The 20125-nt window shown below is 40.4% G+C and overlaps 1 protein-coding gene across 10 annotated transcripts in view; it reads right to left on the bottom strand.

Annotated features, from left to right (window-relative positions):
• DYM (dymeclin) overlaps window positions 1-20125 on the bottom strand; it is a 211971-nt gene that overhangs the window by 152516 nt on the left and 39330 nt on the right. For all 10 annotated transcript variants that reach the window (XM_005528071.3, XM_014257063.2, XM_088054394.1 and 7 more), the window contains 2 exons: window positions 17767-17892; window positions 15160-15302 (listed from right to left, as the gene is read on the bottom strand). In XM_005528071.3, coding sequence (XP_005528128.1) covers window positions 15160-15302; window positions 17767-17892 — 269 coding nt within the window. The remainder of the gene's footprint in view (window positions 1-15159; window positions 15303-17766; window positions 17893-20125) is intronic.

The following is a 20125-nucleotide window of genomic DNA, read 5'->3' on the forward strand; positions in this document are numbered from 1 at the left end:
AGCTAAATCAGATTATCTTTAAGCATGTTGGCAAACTCCACTCAATGACCACCAAACTATTACTGAGATTGGCTGAAAGAGCAGACCTGCCACTAGAACTTGTGTGAAGATCTTCTGATTTTGGGAGCAGATGCTCCAGATGCTGTTTGAGAGAAACCTTGGAAGACCAATGCTGCTTCTGGAAATGCCAATGGAAGAACACCTTGCCACCTCTCACTTCTTGGTCACAAGACAATTTAAAGATGCTGACTAGAAGTCATCTCAAAACCTTTACATCACAGCCATCTGATTCATTTCAAAAAATGTCTGGCAACAGGAAAGTTCATGGAGAATCACAAGTAAGGTCAGACTTAGTAGCAATGAAGTCCCCTATTTAGTCAAGAAAGGGAAAGTGTTTGCTTGGTATTGTCTAGACTTGCCATTACTCTTCTAAGGATTCTGCTTCATCAGGTAGTGATTCCACAGATCATCAAATCACTATGGTTGGAAAGATCTCTAAGGTTGAGTCCAACCATAAATTTGTTGCTGTTCATTTTTCTTGGGACTAAACGACTGGATCATTGAGGAAACTTACAAAAGTTATTTTCCTGTATGGAGATACAGACAGAATCACAGAATGGTTTGAGCTGGAAGGGACCTTCAGGATCACCCAGTTCCAGCCTGCCATGGGCAGGTATACCTGCCACTAGACCAGACTGCTCCAAGACCTGTCCAGCCCAGTTCTGGACGCTTCCAGAGGGGGGCAGCCACATACTAACACTCAGATTGGCTCACCATGAAGACCAGCCATTCTGTTTCTCCTCCAAGAAAGTTAACAGCTTTTGAGGACAGAACTTATTTCCAATAGCCACAATTTCCACCAAATTAGATTCCTCAGTGAAGACAGAACTTTGTGGTAGTCTGGACTAGTGTGTGAAAAGCTCTCAAGTCAGCCACACATGTTTCAACAAAATGCTGTGTGTCCATGTCTTGCTCTCCACATTTTATATGGAAAAGCAGCACTCAGTTCAGCTGGACAGGGAGTGGCTTTGCTTCATTCCCAGTGCCCAAAGGGTCTCTTGAGCCAACACAACTTCATATTAATATCAAGAAGTCCAAAATCATTGTTCAAGACACTTGAAATTTCAATTTATCTGACTTTGAGACCACAGGCCAATCAACCGATTAATAGGAAGGGGAATTTTTATTTTTACTTTTTCCTCCAGGACATTGCAGGTGGTAAGACTTGTAGGCAGCTGTTCCACTTCCACTGATCAGCTGTTTGGAATGGATGTTTGGGAACAAGCCCTCCTGCTAGAATTTAGTATGTATTCCATACTAGGACATATGGCTTCTGAGAAAATCTTCTGGATGAAGAGAATAAATGCGTTTTTAGCAGTGTACTTATAGATTTACAACTACTTTTTCTCCAAGGAAAGCCTTTCCAACCCAAAGGAATCTTTATTCCATTGCTCAGTACAGGTGGTGTTTCTTGTTAGATACATGTAGTTATACAAATCATTTTTGGACTAGTCACTAGGTCTCAGAAGTATGCTGTCAAATTCTGTCAATCAGACCTGTCACAGGCATTCAAGCTTCTGTGCCTAACTACCACCACCACCAAGATCACAAACAGTTTACTAACATATCCTAGCAAGTACCCTTTATGCAATTTTTTCTTAAAGTCATTACATTTTTAAAACTGACAATTACTATTTAGTTTTCCAGACATGTTTTTATAGCAGTTGTTCTTTTATAATTTCAGCGGTTCTAAAATATAAATTTCCTGCATAGGTAATTTCCCATGAATATCATCATATCTGGCTTGCCCTGGCACTACAGAAATCCAGTGTAGTTCCAAACATTATATTTCAAAAACGATTGAGTTTTCTGTTGTGTAGAACTGTTTTGACTTTGTTCCTCTTGCCACACTTCTCTGGGAAACATCACTTACCACAAAAGACCCAAGTGTTTGTTGCTGACCACACAGAAATAAAATATCTTCATAATGTTATTTAAATAGCTAGATATAAAGAAATTCTAAAATTACATCCTAAGGTTTTAGCTCTTTCATCTGAAAGATGTCATGTATTTCCTCAGGACTGGAAATGGTTGGGGGCATTTTATTTCAACACTCCCACCAGACATCAATGTGCTCTGCATGTGCTGTACCACATGACATACCTGGTTTGCATCTGGAATGTTGCTCCATCTCTCTCCTTCAAATGGTTAAGTATTTTAACTATGTGGTTTTCTGATTGTTTTCAGCAAAACTGTGTAAAAACCCAACACAGTTCACACAGTATTCTAGGAAAAATTAAATGTTCTTCTGTTTCTTCCATCACTATGAATTCAGAGCACGATCAGGAAGTGTTCCTTCTTTCCTTGGAGCACTTTGTACCACTGCTAAAACTAATAGGTTGGAAGTTTAGGGTCTCATGTCAAGATTCCCTCTGAGGTTACTGGGATTCTGCACAAGTACACAACGTCTCTGTGCTTATCCAGACCCTAGAACCACACTGCAAAGCTATAAATACACATCCTTTGCCACATAGAGGAATATGAATGCTTTTACATGATACAATCTGCCATCATCATCTACAAAATAATTCTTTACTTAGGAAGAAATTGTGGCCTGTGAAGGTGCTGAGACCCTGGCACAGGGTGCCCAGAGCAGCTGGGGCTGCCCCTGGATCCCTGCAGTGTCCAAGGCCAGGCTGGACAGGGCTTGGAGCAGCCTGGGACAGTGGAAGATGTCCCTGCCCATGGCAGGGGTGGCACTTTAAGGTCCCTCCCAACACCAGCTACTCTGTGTTTCTTTGATTTTGTGATTCACAGCAGTCCTGGGGATTTGCTCTCTTCCCAAAGAATCATGCAGATTCTGATATGTTTACACAAAATCTTCAGAGAGTAATAATATAAGACTAGCTTATGCACTTAGAAAAATCAACTCTTTAGACATGCAGCCTCTAAATTTGTGTTTAAGAGCTTTGCCAGTCCAAAATAAAAGTTTGCAAGCCTGATAAATGCAATACAGGATCCTCTTTGGGAACACAGAGAAAAAGAACAATGAAGATGGCTCTCAACAAATTATTCACTTCCCTCTTACTCTACTGGCTAACTTTCTCCCCACTTTTTTTTGAACCTCAGTACACAAAACAATGTATTCAGGCGGACATTACTTGGGTGGTACTGTAAGAACTAGCTGTGAAAGAGGTATTTGTTGTCTCCAAAGTACTAGTTCACTTAAGCCCTAATTCAGATCTGCTGAAAACTAGTTGTTCTAAGGGCTTAAACCAATCTATAAATCCACCTTTAGGCAAAGGTTCAAGCCTAGCTGTACAACATGCATCACAAAATGGTTTGGGTTCGAAGGGACCTTGAAGACCAGCTCAGGCCACCCTCCTGACGTGTTTTGTGTGAATTGAGACCAACAGGAAAGTAAAAACTCTCAGTTCAGGCTCAGAGTACAGACCTATGTATTTATCAGCTACAGACTCTCATATTGCTGAACAAAAATCCAAAATATTAGCTGGAATGCTAATAAATTCAATCTTTTAACAATTACAAGGAATTATTCCAGAGTCAGACTCATTCTGAAATTTTTCATTTAGACATAAAATATTATCCTGTTCCTGACCACAATTCTCTTATGAAACCTAGTTCTAAATTTATTACCTACCCAATTCAGCACAAGAGTGACAAGGTCTCAACTCTGTCATTATTAATATCCACAAAAGGAATACAGGGTTTGGATCCCAGCCAAGGAAAATCTGTCCATTGTACTGCAGCGTTTCTACCAGTAATAGTCTACCTCAAACCTCATAAAATGCTCAAAAATTAAGGGGGAAAGAGCAGTGCTTGGCACAAATACTGGAAGAAAGACTATCTGGAGATCTAGAAAGGCCAAATATGAAAGCATTTGCTTAGCATGCTAAATGAAAATAATGTGTGAGAGCCTATCACACCAATGTGCTCTCCACTTGGCCTAAGCAAGCCTCTAACAACAGTCCAACAAAGGAAGTTTTTTACCATTAACTCTTGGATATACATTCACATCAGGAATGGGCTTACATCACAGCAGCCATTTACACATAAGCAACAGCCTTCAGTCAGCCAGCCAAGTCATACCTAGGTTAGAGATGTCAGAGTCATTCTCCTACCTACAGCTACTCCACCTTCCCAGCCCCACATCATCCCCATTCTTTGTCTTAGAGCAGAGGAACAGAAAATGGAAAGGACCAGGAGACAACATGGGACACTCAGGCAATAATGGATTTGCTCCTGTGCCTGCCTCTCCATCCTCTCATCCATCTAGTCCTTCCCTTTACTTTACACAGCACTTATGTTTACAGTGCTTAGTTTCATTAAACCCCAATATTTGATGAAAGATAAAACTAATAAAGTTGCATTCCAGCTATGGTGCTGGTAACATTTCTTCCCTCTTGCTCCAGCCCTTCACCCAGTCTGCCTGCACAAAAGCAGCATGTCACTTCAGCAGCATGTCACTGAGCACATCCCCTCACCTGTGACAATCACCATCACCCAGATATCAGCTGACAAAGCTTCGCAGCAGCACAGCTCTGGGCTTCATGTATATTCAAAATCCAAATAAAAATCTAATTACTTAGAAGCAAACAAAAATTCACACTTTCCTATAAGGATACTAATTGAATTTCCATGTAATGCAGAAATTTATTCTTCAATAATGGAAATCCATTCTTTTCAACCAGGATGTCTATTCCTAGGTGCCACATTCTTTTCTTGTTAATATTATTTTTCTTTCCCCAAAGTGAGTCACTCTGGAAAATGCCATTCACTTAAAAGAGAAAAAAATTGACAAACAACCCCAACTGTCACAAAAATGAATGTTCATGTTCAGTGCTACAGCTACCACATACCAATAACTTAAACCTCAATCACGAAAGTACCAAATTACTCAACAATAGTAACTGGCCTCAGGACAAGGAAATAAAACTTAAATCTGCAACTGTGAAAATAGTTTCTACTAATACACTGCTAAGCACATGATCTGTTTGGCTTTGCTCTGCTTTGGCTGGGAAGTCTTTCACAGAAAGACGGAAAAAGTTTTTGATGGCTTATTCAAAAGGAAAAATAGCCATTTATCAGGTTATGTAAAAATCTCATACTTGTGTTGGAAACTACAGTTTGGCAGAACACATTCAATTACCACTGGGTCTTCTAGAACATTAGGTAAAAAAATAACGATGGTATAATCGCATTAGGGTTTGTCTTTGTTGGTTTAAGACAAAGATTTTAGTCAAAGGCCTCATTAAATCTTAGATCATTCTGTGCAGAGCTTAGCTCCTCCGTGGGTCTATAAAAACAAGGAAGTACAACTATAATCCATAGAAATAAAAGAAAGATGGAAAGACTTCCAAGATTTTTTTATGCTTAAAAGTAGAGGAACGTTTTCGTCTCCTGAACAAAAATTATTCATTAGAAACTATAGCTGTCAAAATGAAATTATTTGTGAAATCAACCCTCAAAATCAAAGTCAAACACTTCAGTCCATGTAGGCAATATTGCAAGTTTGTGCTCTTAGAAACATACTCCACAAGGCTCAGGAGAAAACATCCAGATGGTGGGTGGCTCCAGTGAGGTTGTGGAACCTCAAAAATACAAAATTAATTATAGCCAAGATTTCCACAGTATTTCCTCTTATCACAGAATGGTTTGGGTTGAAAAAGATCTTAAAGCTCCTCTTGTTTCAGCCCCCTGCCATGGGCAGGGACACTTTCCACTGGACCAGGCTGCTCCAAGCCCCATCCAGCCTGGCCTTGAACGCTTCCAGGGATGGAACTTTTCTTATCCTTCAAAATATATTTGTCTTACATTCTGCAAATTCAATGTATTCTTTGCATACCAAGCACAATAAAAAATGCAAACAACCAAATTTAAAACAAGGTTGATTAGGAAAATAAAAGCAGGGTTTTATGATCTGAGCCAAGGAGGAAAGCTTCTGTACAGATCTGCAAGACTGCAATTTTGAACTGCAATGATCACAGAAATGCACACAAATATTTTCACTACTGATTAAAGAGAGTCAAGTGTTTGTCTGATTCTGAGTTTTGGTGCTATTCAAAGTTTTGCTTTCACAACACATTTTTGTTTTCCTTCCTTTCCCTCAGAGATCCAGCAAAACCTGCCACAGTCATCTCCTAAAAGTACAGTACTCCTTTGCACCATGTATATTCAAAAGCCAAAATGACATTTTTTATTTGCATTAATGACCTGTTTATGAAGGTAGTTAATTAGCCATCTCCTTCTGGACAGGTGTTTAGCATGGGCAAGACAAGTACCACTTTCTGCAAGGAACATTCTTGTCCAGTATGTGCTAATAAATAATAATAAATAAATAAATAAATAAAAATTTAAAAATAATAATAAAAATTAAAAAATAAATAATAATGATAATAAATAAATAAATAAATAAATAAAAAATAAATACTAAATAATAATTCATCTGCAGGCTCCTTAAGTAAACTATTCTTTATATTTAAGCATTGTAGTTCAGTAGGCTGACATCACAAATTAAGGCTTCTCCCCTGACAAATATATTGAAAGGAAAACAAAACTGTTGCAGAACTAGAACTAATTTGATCATGACACAACTTCCACATCTAAAATGTGCCACTCCTATCACGAGTCCATTCCATGCTGAACGTATTTCATATCATATGATTAAACTTCTCCTTCAGCTTGTACGTCAAATTGTCTACCAGATTTCAGGAGTTATTTGGTGAATGGGTTAAAATACAGATTTTCCTTGCAGATCCACTAAAAAAAAAAAATCTATCATCTATTTCAGGGAAGGAGCAGAAAGCTAAGGGTGAAAGGGAACAAGGAACTAAACAGAAAGCATACAGATACCCTTTCCTCTACCCTTGTTTTATCTATAATGTACCAATAATAAAATAAATATAAAATCTTAAAGAAAAATGCAAAATAATATGACAACTTCACAGAACTGGTACTTCAGTAGCCTACTGGAGAAAACAGAACACCAGAAAATGGAGTTAGGTAATCAATATTTCTAGACAGGCAATGCACAGCATTGCCTTTTCATTCCTTTAATTTTTATACACACGACCAATCAATAAAACCACAAAATTTAACTATTAAAAGGAGTTTCACACGCCAGGCAATGTAACTCCGCTGCTCTGCTGAACATGGACAATGGTTAAAATGAGTGATCTGATGTCTGAATACTCCCACTCAAAAACATGGCACAGACATCTGGCAGGAAAATGAAGGGGAAACAGTTAACATGTTATTCAGTAACATGTAATTTATTAACAAATGCAGCTTCGGATGAATTTAATCCATGAGCAGACCTGAAAAACAGTTTTTAAGAAAGAACAATAGAAAGCCAAATAACTTGTTGTGCTTTATCAATGTTCCTATCCCAACCTGAAATGCAGCTCAGTTTCTCCTACCCATTCACTTTTCAATCTGTCCAGGGCGCCTGTCAATTATCAGATATCAAGTTTAAACCTTTCAAAACACAGCATCAGGGCATCTGGAACCAAACAGATCTTCATTTTTCCTGACCTATCCAACCATTTTCATGAGAAATCATGCAGCTAAACACCACAACCTAAGCAGTTTAGTCCAGGTATTTTCATAATTATGAAAAATAAATCTCTTATGGAGTTATAAGTTGTAGGTGTTATTTTAATAACCCATATTAGTGAAAAAAACCCAATCTTTTGTGTCATTAATACTACAAAGTCTGCATCTGCCATCCAGTAGGAGAACTATCAAAAAGTTCAAAATCATAAAACCCTAGAATGGTTTGTGTTGGAAAGGGACCTTAAAGCTCATTCAATTCCAACCTCCTGTGATGGGCAGGGACAGCTTGCAGTGTGCCAGGCTGCTCCAAGCCCTGTCCAGCCTGGCCTTGGACACTGCAGGGATCCAGGGGCAGCCCCAGCTGCTCTGGGCACCCTGTGCCAGGGCCTGCCCACCCTCCCAGCCAGCAATTCCTTCCCAATATCCCAGCTGGGCCTGCCCTCTGGCACTGGGAAGCCATTGCCTGTGTGCTGTCCCTGCAGGCCTTGTCCCCAGTCCCTGGGCAGCTCTCCTGGAGCCCCTTTAGGCCCTGCCAGGGGCTCTCAGCTCTCCCTGGAGCCTTCTCTTGTGCAGGGGAGCAGCCCCAGCTCTCCCAGGCTGGCTCCAGAGCACAGGGGCTCCAGCCCTGGCAGCAGCTGCGTGGCCTCCTCTGGGCTGGCTCCAGCAGCTCCACATCCTTGTGCTGTTGTTGCCCAGGGCTGGGGCAGCTCTGCAGGTGGGGTCTCACCTGAGCACAGTATCTGTTAACACTGTACAAGAAGCGCATCAGCCTACAGCAAGAAGGTACTGAACCTTTAACTCACAGATTCCAGACTGTTTCTTAGACAGCATGGATGGTCAAGCATCTTTGTCATTTGATTGTGGTCAAAAATGAACACATACTGGTACTTTTTAAAGCCTTTTCACATTTATTGCTAAAATAAAGATTAGGTAGGAAATGAACACTCTTTTTGACACTGGATTATAAGGTGAGCAGTTATGTGTTTCTTACCATCCACTAGTTGAAATTTATAGGACCTTAAGAAAAACTCAAATATAACTGGTTTTGTTGCTCAAGTTTGTTTTTTTACATATCTGATTATTGACATTCTCTAATTACAAATATTGTCTATCTCAATTTCAAGTTCCATAATTCTCTAGAGCTAAGAAGTATTTTGGAAAGCAAGAAATACCTCCTTTCCAGCCGTATAAAATTCCTTTTTTCTAGCCCTAATCCTTGCAAAACAACGACTTTTAGAACTTTGTTACAATATATCAGCTTGCTTCTTGATTTCCTTTAACAAGCAATTTCCCCTAAAAAAATTAAGAAAAATAATTTTTGGGCTAACAGGTTTTCTCTTCTCTTTTATAATAGGTTATTTGAAGCTGCTCAGGTTTTGGAATATCAGGATAAATGTCAGGGAGATAAATCACCAACACACCTCGTGAAACTTGCTGCTGCACTCTCAGTAAACAAGCTGAAGCATATGGTTACAATTAGAGTTTGTATGACCACAGAAATCAGAAGCTCTAGTCATGAACCACAGCCTCGCTGTGCTGTGCACTGATGGTCCCTGCTCCAAACAGCTGACAGGCTAGAGAGCTACAGCACAGCTCCCAGCACAACACAAGCCTGGACAGTGTCAGGAAGACATCACAGAAAAGAGGCTTTGCAGACTTGAAAAACACTAAGCCTCCACAATGTTAAGTATAAAAAATTCTGTCACTGCCACAAGGGTGGAGTGGTGGCAGTCAAGCATCCCCAGGAGCACCAGCCTTTCCAAAAGAATAAGAAAAACACACAGTTTCACAGAATCTCAGAATGGGTAAAGGTGGAAAGGGACCACAGTGGATCATATGGTCCCAGCTCCCTCCTGCAGCAGGTTAATCCCAGAGCAATGGCACAGGATTGTGCCCAGATGGGTCTGGAATATCCCCAGTGAGGGAGACTCCACAGTCTCTCTGGTCTGTTTCAGAGCTCAGTCACTGCACAGGGAAGTTCTTCTTCGTGGCCCACTGGATCTTCCTAGGCATCAGTTCCTCTGGTGCCATTGCTGGGTCCTACAGAGCAGAGCCCAATCCATGCTCTGACACCTCCCTGCAGACACCAGTAAGTCTCTTCAAAGTCAATGGAAGATTTCTAAGAATTATTATCAGGCCCAGGAAAGGAGTATAAATTGCTCTTCTGGGAAAGAATGCTTTGCTGTCACTACCACCAGTGTATGTGCAAAGAGCAGAGCTCACAGAGCAAAGCACATGCTACCTGTGCAGCCAATTCTGATTAAGGGTGGCTTACTGTCAAAATAATGTTGGTGAAGCTAATAGGGCTGATCAAGAATTTCAAGGAATCTCAGGATGGTTTGAGTCAAAATGGGACCTTAAAAACCATCTCATTCCAAACCCCTGCCATGGGCAGGGACACCTTCCACTGTCCCAGGCTGCTCCAATCCAGCCTGTCCTGGAACACTTCAGGGATCCAGGGGCAGCCCCAGCTGCTCCAGGAAATCTGTGCCAATTGGAAGAATTCCTTCCCAATATCCCAGCTGGGCCTGCCCTCTGGCACTGGGAAGCCATTGCCTGTGTCCTTTCTCTCCCTGCCTTGTCCCCAGTCCCTGGGCAGCTCTCCTGGAGCCCCTTTAGGCCCTGCCAGGGGCTCTCAGCTCTCCCTGGAGCCTTCTCTTCTCCAGGGGAATACCCACAGCTGCAGAGCAGAGGGGCCCCGGCCCTTGCAGCATCATTATTTCTTAATTATACTACAATTTTTTTTTGTTTCAGATCCTTGTTATTCAAAGTCCCAAGAGCTTGGTGGAGCTGGGGCCAAATGCCACCAGAAGTGCTATTGCTGTATTCTATATATTCTATATATTCTATGGTCTCACATCATTCAAATACACAAAGATAAATCGGATTTCAAGAAACAGAACATACATGACAAAACATGTTAAAGGAAGCATCTTAGAGCTTGACAGTGAATACACCTCTGGCCTGCAGAGATTCCTATCAGACACAATGCATTTATGTACTAATGTGATTAAGGCAGAAGGTGAGTTTTTGTCATAAAAACATAAAAACTCTCAAAGGCAACACTGAGGCACGGCTTGGGCAGCAGCAACACAATTTCAAATGAGCTTCTGTGTTCCTTGTAGCACCCAAGCACAGATTTTGGGCAAGATGAAGCCACTCTAGCACCAGTTTGCTGTGCAGCTCTTGCAGACTGCCCCTGCCACAGCTACACAACCAGGAACATTCGAATATTTATTCTCAAAGTACCCATGCTTGAGCTGCAGCCACACACTTCGCTCTGTGCCAGGCACATCATCAGAGGAACTAAGTGAAAGATTAAAGATCTGGAAACTACCTCTATCTTCCAATTCAGACAGGGGAAAATATCATAGTTACAGCGTCAAGAGGATGACACTTAGAGACTGTAAGCAAGAAGAAACACGAACAGACAGAACTGGTAAAGAAAGCTCAAATGTACATTTCCATTGTGGTGGGCATGAACAGGCAATTAAGCATTGACTAAGCACCAGAGATAGACACCAGATCTGTGACACATCACGAAAAGGATCTGGAAGGTAGAAGCAAGCAGAGTGAAGCATTTGTAAGCAGAAGTAAAGGTTGGTGAAATCATAAGAAATAACAGACGCATTGTTAGTACCTTTTTGTGTCTCTCTGCTTTGATATATTTTAATGTAGATACTACAAATCAGTCTACATGAAATTGAAAAGGAAAAAGATATTAACATAAAACACTAAATATTAATAAACAGAATCCCTGTAAAGTTAAAAATTACCATGCAAATGTAATTAACCAGAAAGTAGCACCAAAAGGAAAAAACATAGGAATAAGCTATAGTGTATATAAATCACAGATGTACAACAGAGGTCTTGATACCTTCAGGTATCCTCATGCTGAACAGTAAAATGGAGAGTAAAGGATATACTTGTCTGATAACGGCTAGGAATATTCTTCTGGTTCTAACCAAAGAACACAGACATGAGAAAACAAGCCATCACTGACCACTAAACACTGAATTCTGCAATTTCTATTACTGCTACAAGAGTACATTTGTGTGGCAGACTAGTTATGATGATGACTTGGGTGATTAAAGAAGGTGAATCCAGTTACTGACCCTGCTTTAGTTCCTTACAGATGCAGCACTGTACCCCCACATCTATAAACACCCTAACAGCATAAACCAAGTCAATCAGATCCCACTGTTGCAGTAACTCCTTACTTCTGCCAGATACTTTAGTGTCTGGAGTTGTTTTTAACAGCAAACTATAAACTGGATCAACTATTTCAAAGGAAACCATTTAAATTGACTTATTTTTCACTAGTCTTGAGTAGCACTATCATCTCCCTGTCTTAGCACATCATCTGCTTGGCAGTTCCTCACTCTAACAAGGATTTTATTTTGCAAGGAATAAAATGACTAATTAAAGAAAAAATTGCTTGTCCACAAAAAGTTGTCTCAACTTAGGTTGACTCTAGACTGTGAATTGGCAAATAAATTCCAACAGAAAAAGAAGAGGGAACTTAGAGTCAACAAAAAAACTTGGGTTTGAGGGTAAGTTGGTTCAATGTGCTTTGTGAACCAAGAATAAGTAATTTCTGGTTTGAAATAAATGAGTTTCTAATATCTAAACTCTACTGCCATGCATATTAATGTCATTTATGCTTCACAACACTGCCCCAGATCTAGCAGCACCTCACAATTACTTCGCACACCTACTGAAAGACCACAAAGACAAAGTAAAATTGACTCAGTAGAGAAAAATCTCCTTTATGAAGTTACAAAAATAAATACCATTATTTTTCTCCTCCTTCCAAAACCACCATTGTTTCTTTAATTATTGGAGCATAACAGAATTGGCAGGACAATCCAATCCAGGTATTTTAAATCCAGGATGAAAAAAGGTCCTTGCACAGAGGTAACTTGGATCCAGTCAGAGGCCAAACCCAGAAGTAATTGGTGTGAGGATGTTGGCTGTGTGGTTTTAGAGTTAAGGAAGCTCATCAGAGGAAGAAAAACAGGCTGCGAAGGATGAGAAGCAGGAGAAGGTTAACTGTGGGAAAGGGTAAAATTCTGCTCATATTGCGTATAATTATCACTCCTGCTGAATCACAAGGAAGGAAAAGGAGGGTGGATCTAAAATACAGTGCTTGTACGAGTTTGTTGATCTCCTGCTGCTGTGCAAGTGACTACAAAATAGGAATAACATTATATATGATCATGTAGATCATTGTGGTATCAAGTAAAATAATTAGCAAGTACAATAATTATTTTAGGCCTCAAAATTTCATATTAATTTATTTTTAAGCCAGGCTCCTATCTCCTTTCACCCTAAGTAGACTATATTTAGACTACTTCAGTAAACTTACTTTAAGCATTATATGTTATTTAAAAGGCACTGAGAAACAGAGAATTGAGTTTTCAATTCTTCTATTCTTCTTTCAATCTCTATCACATAAAGATTACAAAACATACAAAAGTAATACAACACCGAAATCACATCAAAGTTTTCCACAGCTGTTCAAAATTCACTTTTGTTCCCTAATAGACTATCAACTTGTGCTGCTGCTGCATCTTGATTTGTGCTGTGCTCTACCCATGTACCTGAGGCTACATGAACCAAAGTATTGATCTGATGAGAGTTAACTCAGAGATAAGACAGGCAACTGGCAACTATGCCATTTACACTACAATCCTACCACGTCCATGCTTCACCTATAGTCCAACATCACATATATAAGCAAGTAATTAAAAAAAACAACTCAACCAACTGTATGGGCATGGATACAAAAAACATTTCTGTTTTTCAACAGTAAGTGGTACTTCTTTTTTCCCTTTTCCCAGGCAGGAAATTAGAAAGCTCCTTAAAAAGGCTCCTCTTCTTAAAGCTTTAAATGAAGACACTTAATTTGCAGGGCTAAGAGATGGCACTTCAGGTACTCATGAAAGAAGCAAGAAAACAAGCGTAGGCGTATGCCAAGGTAGTTGCTAAGGGAATGGTTCAAGAGGAGTGAAGGAGGTGGGAGTGTAGGAAGAGACAAGAACAGATGTAGGCTGAAATCTTTAAGAGTTTGCATTAAGAACTGGAAACTTAATATACAACGAGTAAAAAGTCATGGGGGATATCATGTGAGAAGTATTACAGAGGGAGGCTGGAGTGGTGGCAATATGGACGGATTTACAAATCAGTCAAGTAACCAGAAGAGGGGAAGAAGTGTTTTTCCTGTGGCAGCACTGAGACAGAAAGACATCAGACATATCAGAACTAATAATAACATATATAAAAGCAATTGCTCAGGTAATAACATGCACCAAAACAGGCAGTAAAAACTGCAAAACTACAAACCAGATACTGAAAACTGTTTTAGGAAAACGTGTTAAGAGCAATTTCTCCTTGCAATTGAAATGAAGGAAAAGAATATACCTGACGGGACTCTCGAATAAAACACTGTAAGGAACAACTTAATTAATCTGGAGTGCGTGTAAGTGAATTGCAAACCAAGCCACTACTTTGTGCTGGGTTTACGTTAGGGACGCAAGCCTGGCGCGGCCCTGGAGGGTGTAGCCCGGAGCGCAGGAGCAGCGCACAGCAGCCGTGCGCTTTTACTGCCGCCGTGAGGAGAGACGTGGGCACTGCCTCCGACTGCAAATTCTGGCAGACCCCTTGCAGCCTGAACTTTAATATTCCCTCAGGAGGCCGCCAGTGAATTGACTTCACAAAAGAGCTAAATAAATAGTATCGGTTTTAACAGCAACTGACTTGTGATGTGTTCTCTAGTTTATCAGGGAGAAAGAAAGTAAGATCTACCTTTGCTGTTAGCACTGTATTATGTTTTATTCTCATTTGGTAGAAAAGAAAAAAAACCTCTAGGATTGATTTTTATATACCAGTAAAACACATCTGGTGTGGGGAAGGGAGCAGCCACCAACCAAAACAGAGTATATAGTATAACAAAAATGAGAAACCCTTTTACGAACAACAAATGGCATCAAGTTTTTGCTATTCTTCAGGCAGTATTTCTCTACAGCAGTCTGGGAAAGGTCAGAATCTAGTCATACTTCTCAGGAAAAAACATTAGTCAACTTACTGGGAAAGGCACAGCCTGTTACAAAAATTCCTATCTAGGTTGCTCCCTTACATCAAAGGACCCTCCTGGGAAGGACCCCTTGAGACCACCTAGCCCAACCTTTTGCTCAAGCAGAGCCACAGAGCAGGTCACCACATCCACCAAGCAATTGTAAAGAATAAAATGTGCACATAAAACTATTTCTTGCAACATTTTAAGTAATTTGAAGTATGTGATTCATCAAATAGGGCACTACTTGGTTGGTTGAGGGTTTTTTAATGTGTCAGTAAAAAAAAGCAGGGGCTAGGTGATACTTTTACCATCTGCTCTCCTGCAGGTATAATTGCTTCAGATTCTAACACATCTCAAGATGGGCCATGCAGGCCTGTGGACACCTTTTCTACACTGGTATCACTTGCTGAAAAAGAAATGGGCTACAGGTGTGTCTGCAAGAGAAAGAACACAGAAGGCGATACTTCATATGGTCTGAAGTACAATTTATAGAAAATCAGACTCACTTGCCACCCCAGATGCAATTCCATAGAGCAGTCCTCCTCCATCTGTTTGCTGCTGAAAGACGTGGGTCCCTGGAGGAGGGCTTCTCTCTTGTCTAATGAAATTATACAGCAAAGTTTTCACAAGTCTGCTGGTGTATGGGAGACTGGAATGGAAAAACAAAACAACAAAAAACTTTAGTTGACTCACAACTCACAAAAATTGGCACAACAAAGTCCAGGTAGGGTGCAAAGGCACCCTTTGGCATTAAAGATGGTCAGTAACTCTCCTAGTGCTGATCAGACTGGAAAGGGAAAGAACACCAAGGTCTTGCCCATGCAAAGCTGCCCAGACTTCAGCAGAGGTCTCCAGGAGCATCTTCCACAGCAGGATCATGAAAACTGCCTTTTGGTTTTCATTTTTTAAATAGTACTTTTAAATAAATCATTTTAGTTTGTAGAATCTCAAGATATGACTGGAAAAATACTTATGCAATGGAAAGAAATGCTGTATCTTTTCAGCTTTTACTCCATGCTCTGGTAACACAAAACAGGTATCAATAGCATCTCTCCACACCCACAATATTTTTGTCTGTATGTGCAGCTCAGAACCAATCTTAAGCCTTCAAGCTTCAATCTTCAAACCTCAAGGATTCCATAATTCTATGACTTTGCAAAGACCAATGAAACAACCAGCCTCACATCAGTGAATCTGAAAAATGCCTATAGAATTTGTTGGGTTTAACTAAAAGGTTGCAGTATTTCCAAAATGGAGTAGCATTTCCACAGAAGCAAATAGCTAGCTCCCATTCCCATCTGATTTAGAGCTGAAAAGACAGGAGCCCTCTTAGGATGGACTCTCTGACCATCTGTAGAAGCCCAGAAAGTGAGAGGCTAAAGTGTGTGTCCCAAACCCCAACAGCTGTGCATGCGGAGCCAACCAAGGGTTCTTGGGAATAACCAACAAGGACTGTTGGTAAAAACACACGAGAGAAAGATCAGGCTGTGGCTGGAGAAGGGGCCAGATGGAGGCAGGGCAGCATTTTCTGGGACAAACCTCCTGGCTGCGGCTCCTGCAGAAAAGCACAGCTTGGCTCAGCGCAGGCACAGGGATGGGGCTGAGAAGGGCCGGGCACTGCAGGGGGGGAACGAGCCCATCCAAGAGCCCAAAGCCTCCAACACATTTCCAGAAAGCTCTGAAAGAACCGACCATGAATGAGAACGGATCTGCACAAAAAGAAAGGAGCTTCTCTCCAGGGAGTGGAAGACTTAAAAGGAGCCCCACAAAGCCCAGGGCCCCATGACATCCCATCAGCTGGATTGACATGGAGACAGTCATTTCTAGTGATCTCTTCTTCTTTCTCTCTCTCTCTCTCTCTCTCTTTCTTCTTCTTTAATTCAGCTGGATCGACATGGAGACAGTCATTTCTAGTGATCTCTTTTTTCTTTCCTTTCTCTCTTCCCTTCTTTGAATTCTCTCTCTCTCTCTCTCTGCGTCCCTCTCTTTCTCCCTTTACAGCTTCCCCCGCCTTTATCCAAACCTCAACTCTGCTTACACCGGGATATATCAGGGATAAAGACACCGTCTTCCATGCCAAGTGTGTAATTTACTAATAAAACTTTGCAGATCCTCTGACATTTGCATTCCTTTTCATCATGAACTTCTACAAATCCTGGGTGCTTCCTTCTCCTTAGGGGTGGGATATCATACCAGTATCCCTCCAACTGCTCACATTGCTCCCAGTTCCCAGCCACCAAATTCCCATGTCTCTCTCCAGAGGCCAGCACCTCCGACTCCCAAATCAGACCTCTTAGATCACATACCAACTCTTCCCCCATTTTCTCCCAAACCCTCAATACCTTCAGTCCAGAGACTGAAGTACCAGAACACCCCACACATACATCCTCAGGTTCTGGCTCTATCCTGCTGCTGTTTCAGGCTGAAGTCTGCCCTGTGCTCCAAGCTGAGCCTCCTTCCTTTCCCTGCACATTAGAGCAGTAACTGTCTCTTATACCTAGTAGAATCTTCAGAAAACCAGAGAATAAATACATTTATGAAAAATCTTCCCATATGGAACTGGAAGTTGAAAGAGGATGTATGGGAGCCTGACCAAAAGGCATGTAAGCCACTGTGAAAGCACTTGAACACAACCATTAACTTGCCAGAACAAGTGGTCTTACTCACACAACCAGGTTTACCCCTGGCTAAGTGTTCCCTTCAGCTCAGCACAGCATGTGTCTTCATCTTCCAATGACTGCTGCTTATCTGGATGGCAAGAAAGCTCTAGCATTTCTGAGAGACCTGAGTTCTCTAGGCTGCAGTGCTACAAGACTCATTGCTGAATCAAAAAACCATCCTGAAAAGTAAATGCTGTTTTAAGTTAATGAAATTACTCTCAAAATATAAAAATTATTTCCAAATTAATTTTACTGAAGTCTGGGCTGTGAGATTTCCACCCAAATCCCTCTAAAAACCTTTACGTATGTTTATTTTCCCATTCTCTTTCGAGCAGAACAAATTTTGTATCAAGATAACATTTTGCTGCCTTCTGTTTTCAGGTACAAACACCCTAAAGGAGGAACCAACAGCGTTCGCTTTGCCCTAAGGCAGCACCCCGGAGCAGGACATACCATCGACCATGCATCAGGTATCTGTGAATGATGCTCTCTCGAAGAATCTCTTTGTGGAATAACTGGCAGGAGAGGAACACAATGAGAGTTGTCACGGCTTCCAAAGAAATGCTGTATGTAATATCTCTGCAGAATAAAGGGAATATTACAGAGATTAATCTACTGGGTTGTTTACAAGCTGATTTCCAAGAATACTTGGTAGGTTCACCTGAAGCTATACACTGTGTAGCACAGAGAGTTTCAACTAGGAACGTGTAAACAACAAATTCAAGAAACCTATAATCATTTCACACCAAAAATGGGTTGTTGTTTAGAAATAAGAATTTTTTTGTTTAGAAATAAGCACCTTTTTCATATGACAAGGGACAAAACAATGTAAAAAGAGGTACTGGTCATAGCACTAAAGTTGCAATTGATCGACTATACTTCTTCCTAAAAATAATAAATATCTCTCAGAAGTGTGCTCTTTGTACTGTTAAACAAAATTGACAGAAAACCATCATGCTAAGTGAGGGAATGAATGTCCAGGCTAGCCCAACACAAGCCAAGAAAACTGGATCCCTGTGACAGGAATGTAATACACCAAAATACCAGATCAAGTGTACAGAACTCTTAGGGTATCAGGATACCACATACATTGTTCAGTTTTAAATGGTATTTTTTGAGGTAATAGGGAAGTAGAAAGTTTCAAGGTTTCATAGATTATCACAAAGAATGAGGTGCAATGCTTAAATACAGACACCAGACAGTTCAGCAAAGTTCATTTAGCTCAGGCTGATTAGGAAAGGCTGTGCAGCAGAACAGATGACAGGCACACTATTAAAAATATCTTGTGCTTTCTGTTCCCACCTCTGCCTACAATGACTTTGTTAGAAATCTTGTTTTCAAAAGGGAGAGAAAAATGCCATTTGCCTCCTTAATCAGCAACAAATTGCAGACTGCAAGAAACAAATTGTGTTTCAAAACACAATGAACTAACTTGGATATGAACCAGTATCGTTCTTACTTTCAACCAAAGACCATTTTTACCTCCAAAATGAGGTATTTAATTTGGTGCAACAGCACCATCCTCCAGTTCATCAGAAATATTGCTATCAAGTATTGTTATTGTTATCACAAGTCCTTTTAATGTTTCTCCCATTGTCACTATTTAATTTCCATAGTATGCTTCACAATCCAGTATTGCTAAGTTACAATGGTTTCCCTGCAACAATTACCAAGGTTTTCTGACCTGGGACATACTGGAAATTCAAAATCTGCTTATTGTTGTAGAATGCAAATATTTAATAGTACCTCTATTTAAAATTTTTTAAAAATCAAGAACAAATCATCATCGATGTTATTTAATCAGTGGTGCTAAAATTTTTCTCTGTTACAATGTTGCCTTCCAAAAATTTTATTCTCAACAGCTAGTACAAGTGTAAGCATAAAACTAAGTGCTCTTTCAAGCGATGACTTGAAAACTACAATGCAATCTCCCGAGGCAAAATAAATTAACCCCAGAATTACTAGATTTTCACTAGTCTCGGGATCAGAGCTGGTGTGGTCCTCACTGAAATACACAGGATTTTATTTAGGAGAAATTACTCGAATTTTTAACACAATCAAATAGCTTAATATTCTCAAGTCTGCTGCCCAGATATGCTGTAAACAACATGCATTACTGTGAAGTGTGAAAAGAAGAATTCCATGCATCACAATGCACAGCTTAAGTTAAGCTCTTCTGCAGCAGCTCCAGGCCACAGTTTCTGTAGGGTGCAGTTATTTACTCAAAGCCAACATCAAACTGGAATCATAATTTCCTGGATCACAATTCACAGACTGCACCACCTCTCATACAAAAATGTTTTTAAAAGTGGAGGTTGTGCAAACCCACTATATTTTATTTTCTCTCACCTCACTTGAGCATTTGAACATCAAACATTTGAAGTTACGGGTTGGGAAAGGACATACTGCCTAAGTAATATTTTCCTGAAAATCATGATGTCCTTTTGGATTACTTTTACTCTCCGCAAGTTACCTGACTTTTTGCCCACTCCTGAGGAAGTTTGCCAGTGTAAATGCTGATAATTAGATCAGGCCAGAGGTTACACTCTGATCTGGTTCCACAGCAAAGTCATCTCAGCCAGAAGCAAGGCTGCACTAGGAACAGTGCCTGCTCCTTCTCCTAACCAGGGGTGCTGTGCAAACCACCACCCACACACATCCCAAGCAAAGCAAAGAGGATTTTTATATATATATATATACATATAGTTATCAAATGTTCAGCCACCAGCAAAAAAAAATTAAGAAATGTTTTTCTATCAAAATAAAACCAACAGTTCGGGAAAATACTTTTTTGATATTATAAGAAAAATGT

The sequence above is a fragment of the Pseudopodoces humilis genome, chromosome 4, assembly GCF_049639895.1.
Source record: "Pseudopodoces humilis isolate 2021_Gansu_Grassland_sample_001 chromosome 4, ASM4963989v1, whole genome shotgun sequence".
NCBI classification, from domain to species: Eukaryota; Metazoa; Chordata; class Aves; order Passeriformes; family Paridae; genus Pseudopodoces; species Pseudopodoces humilis.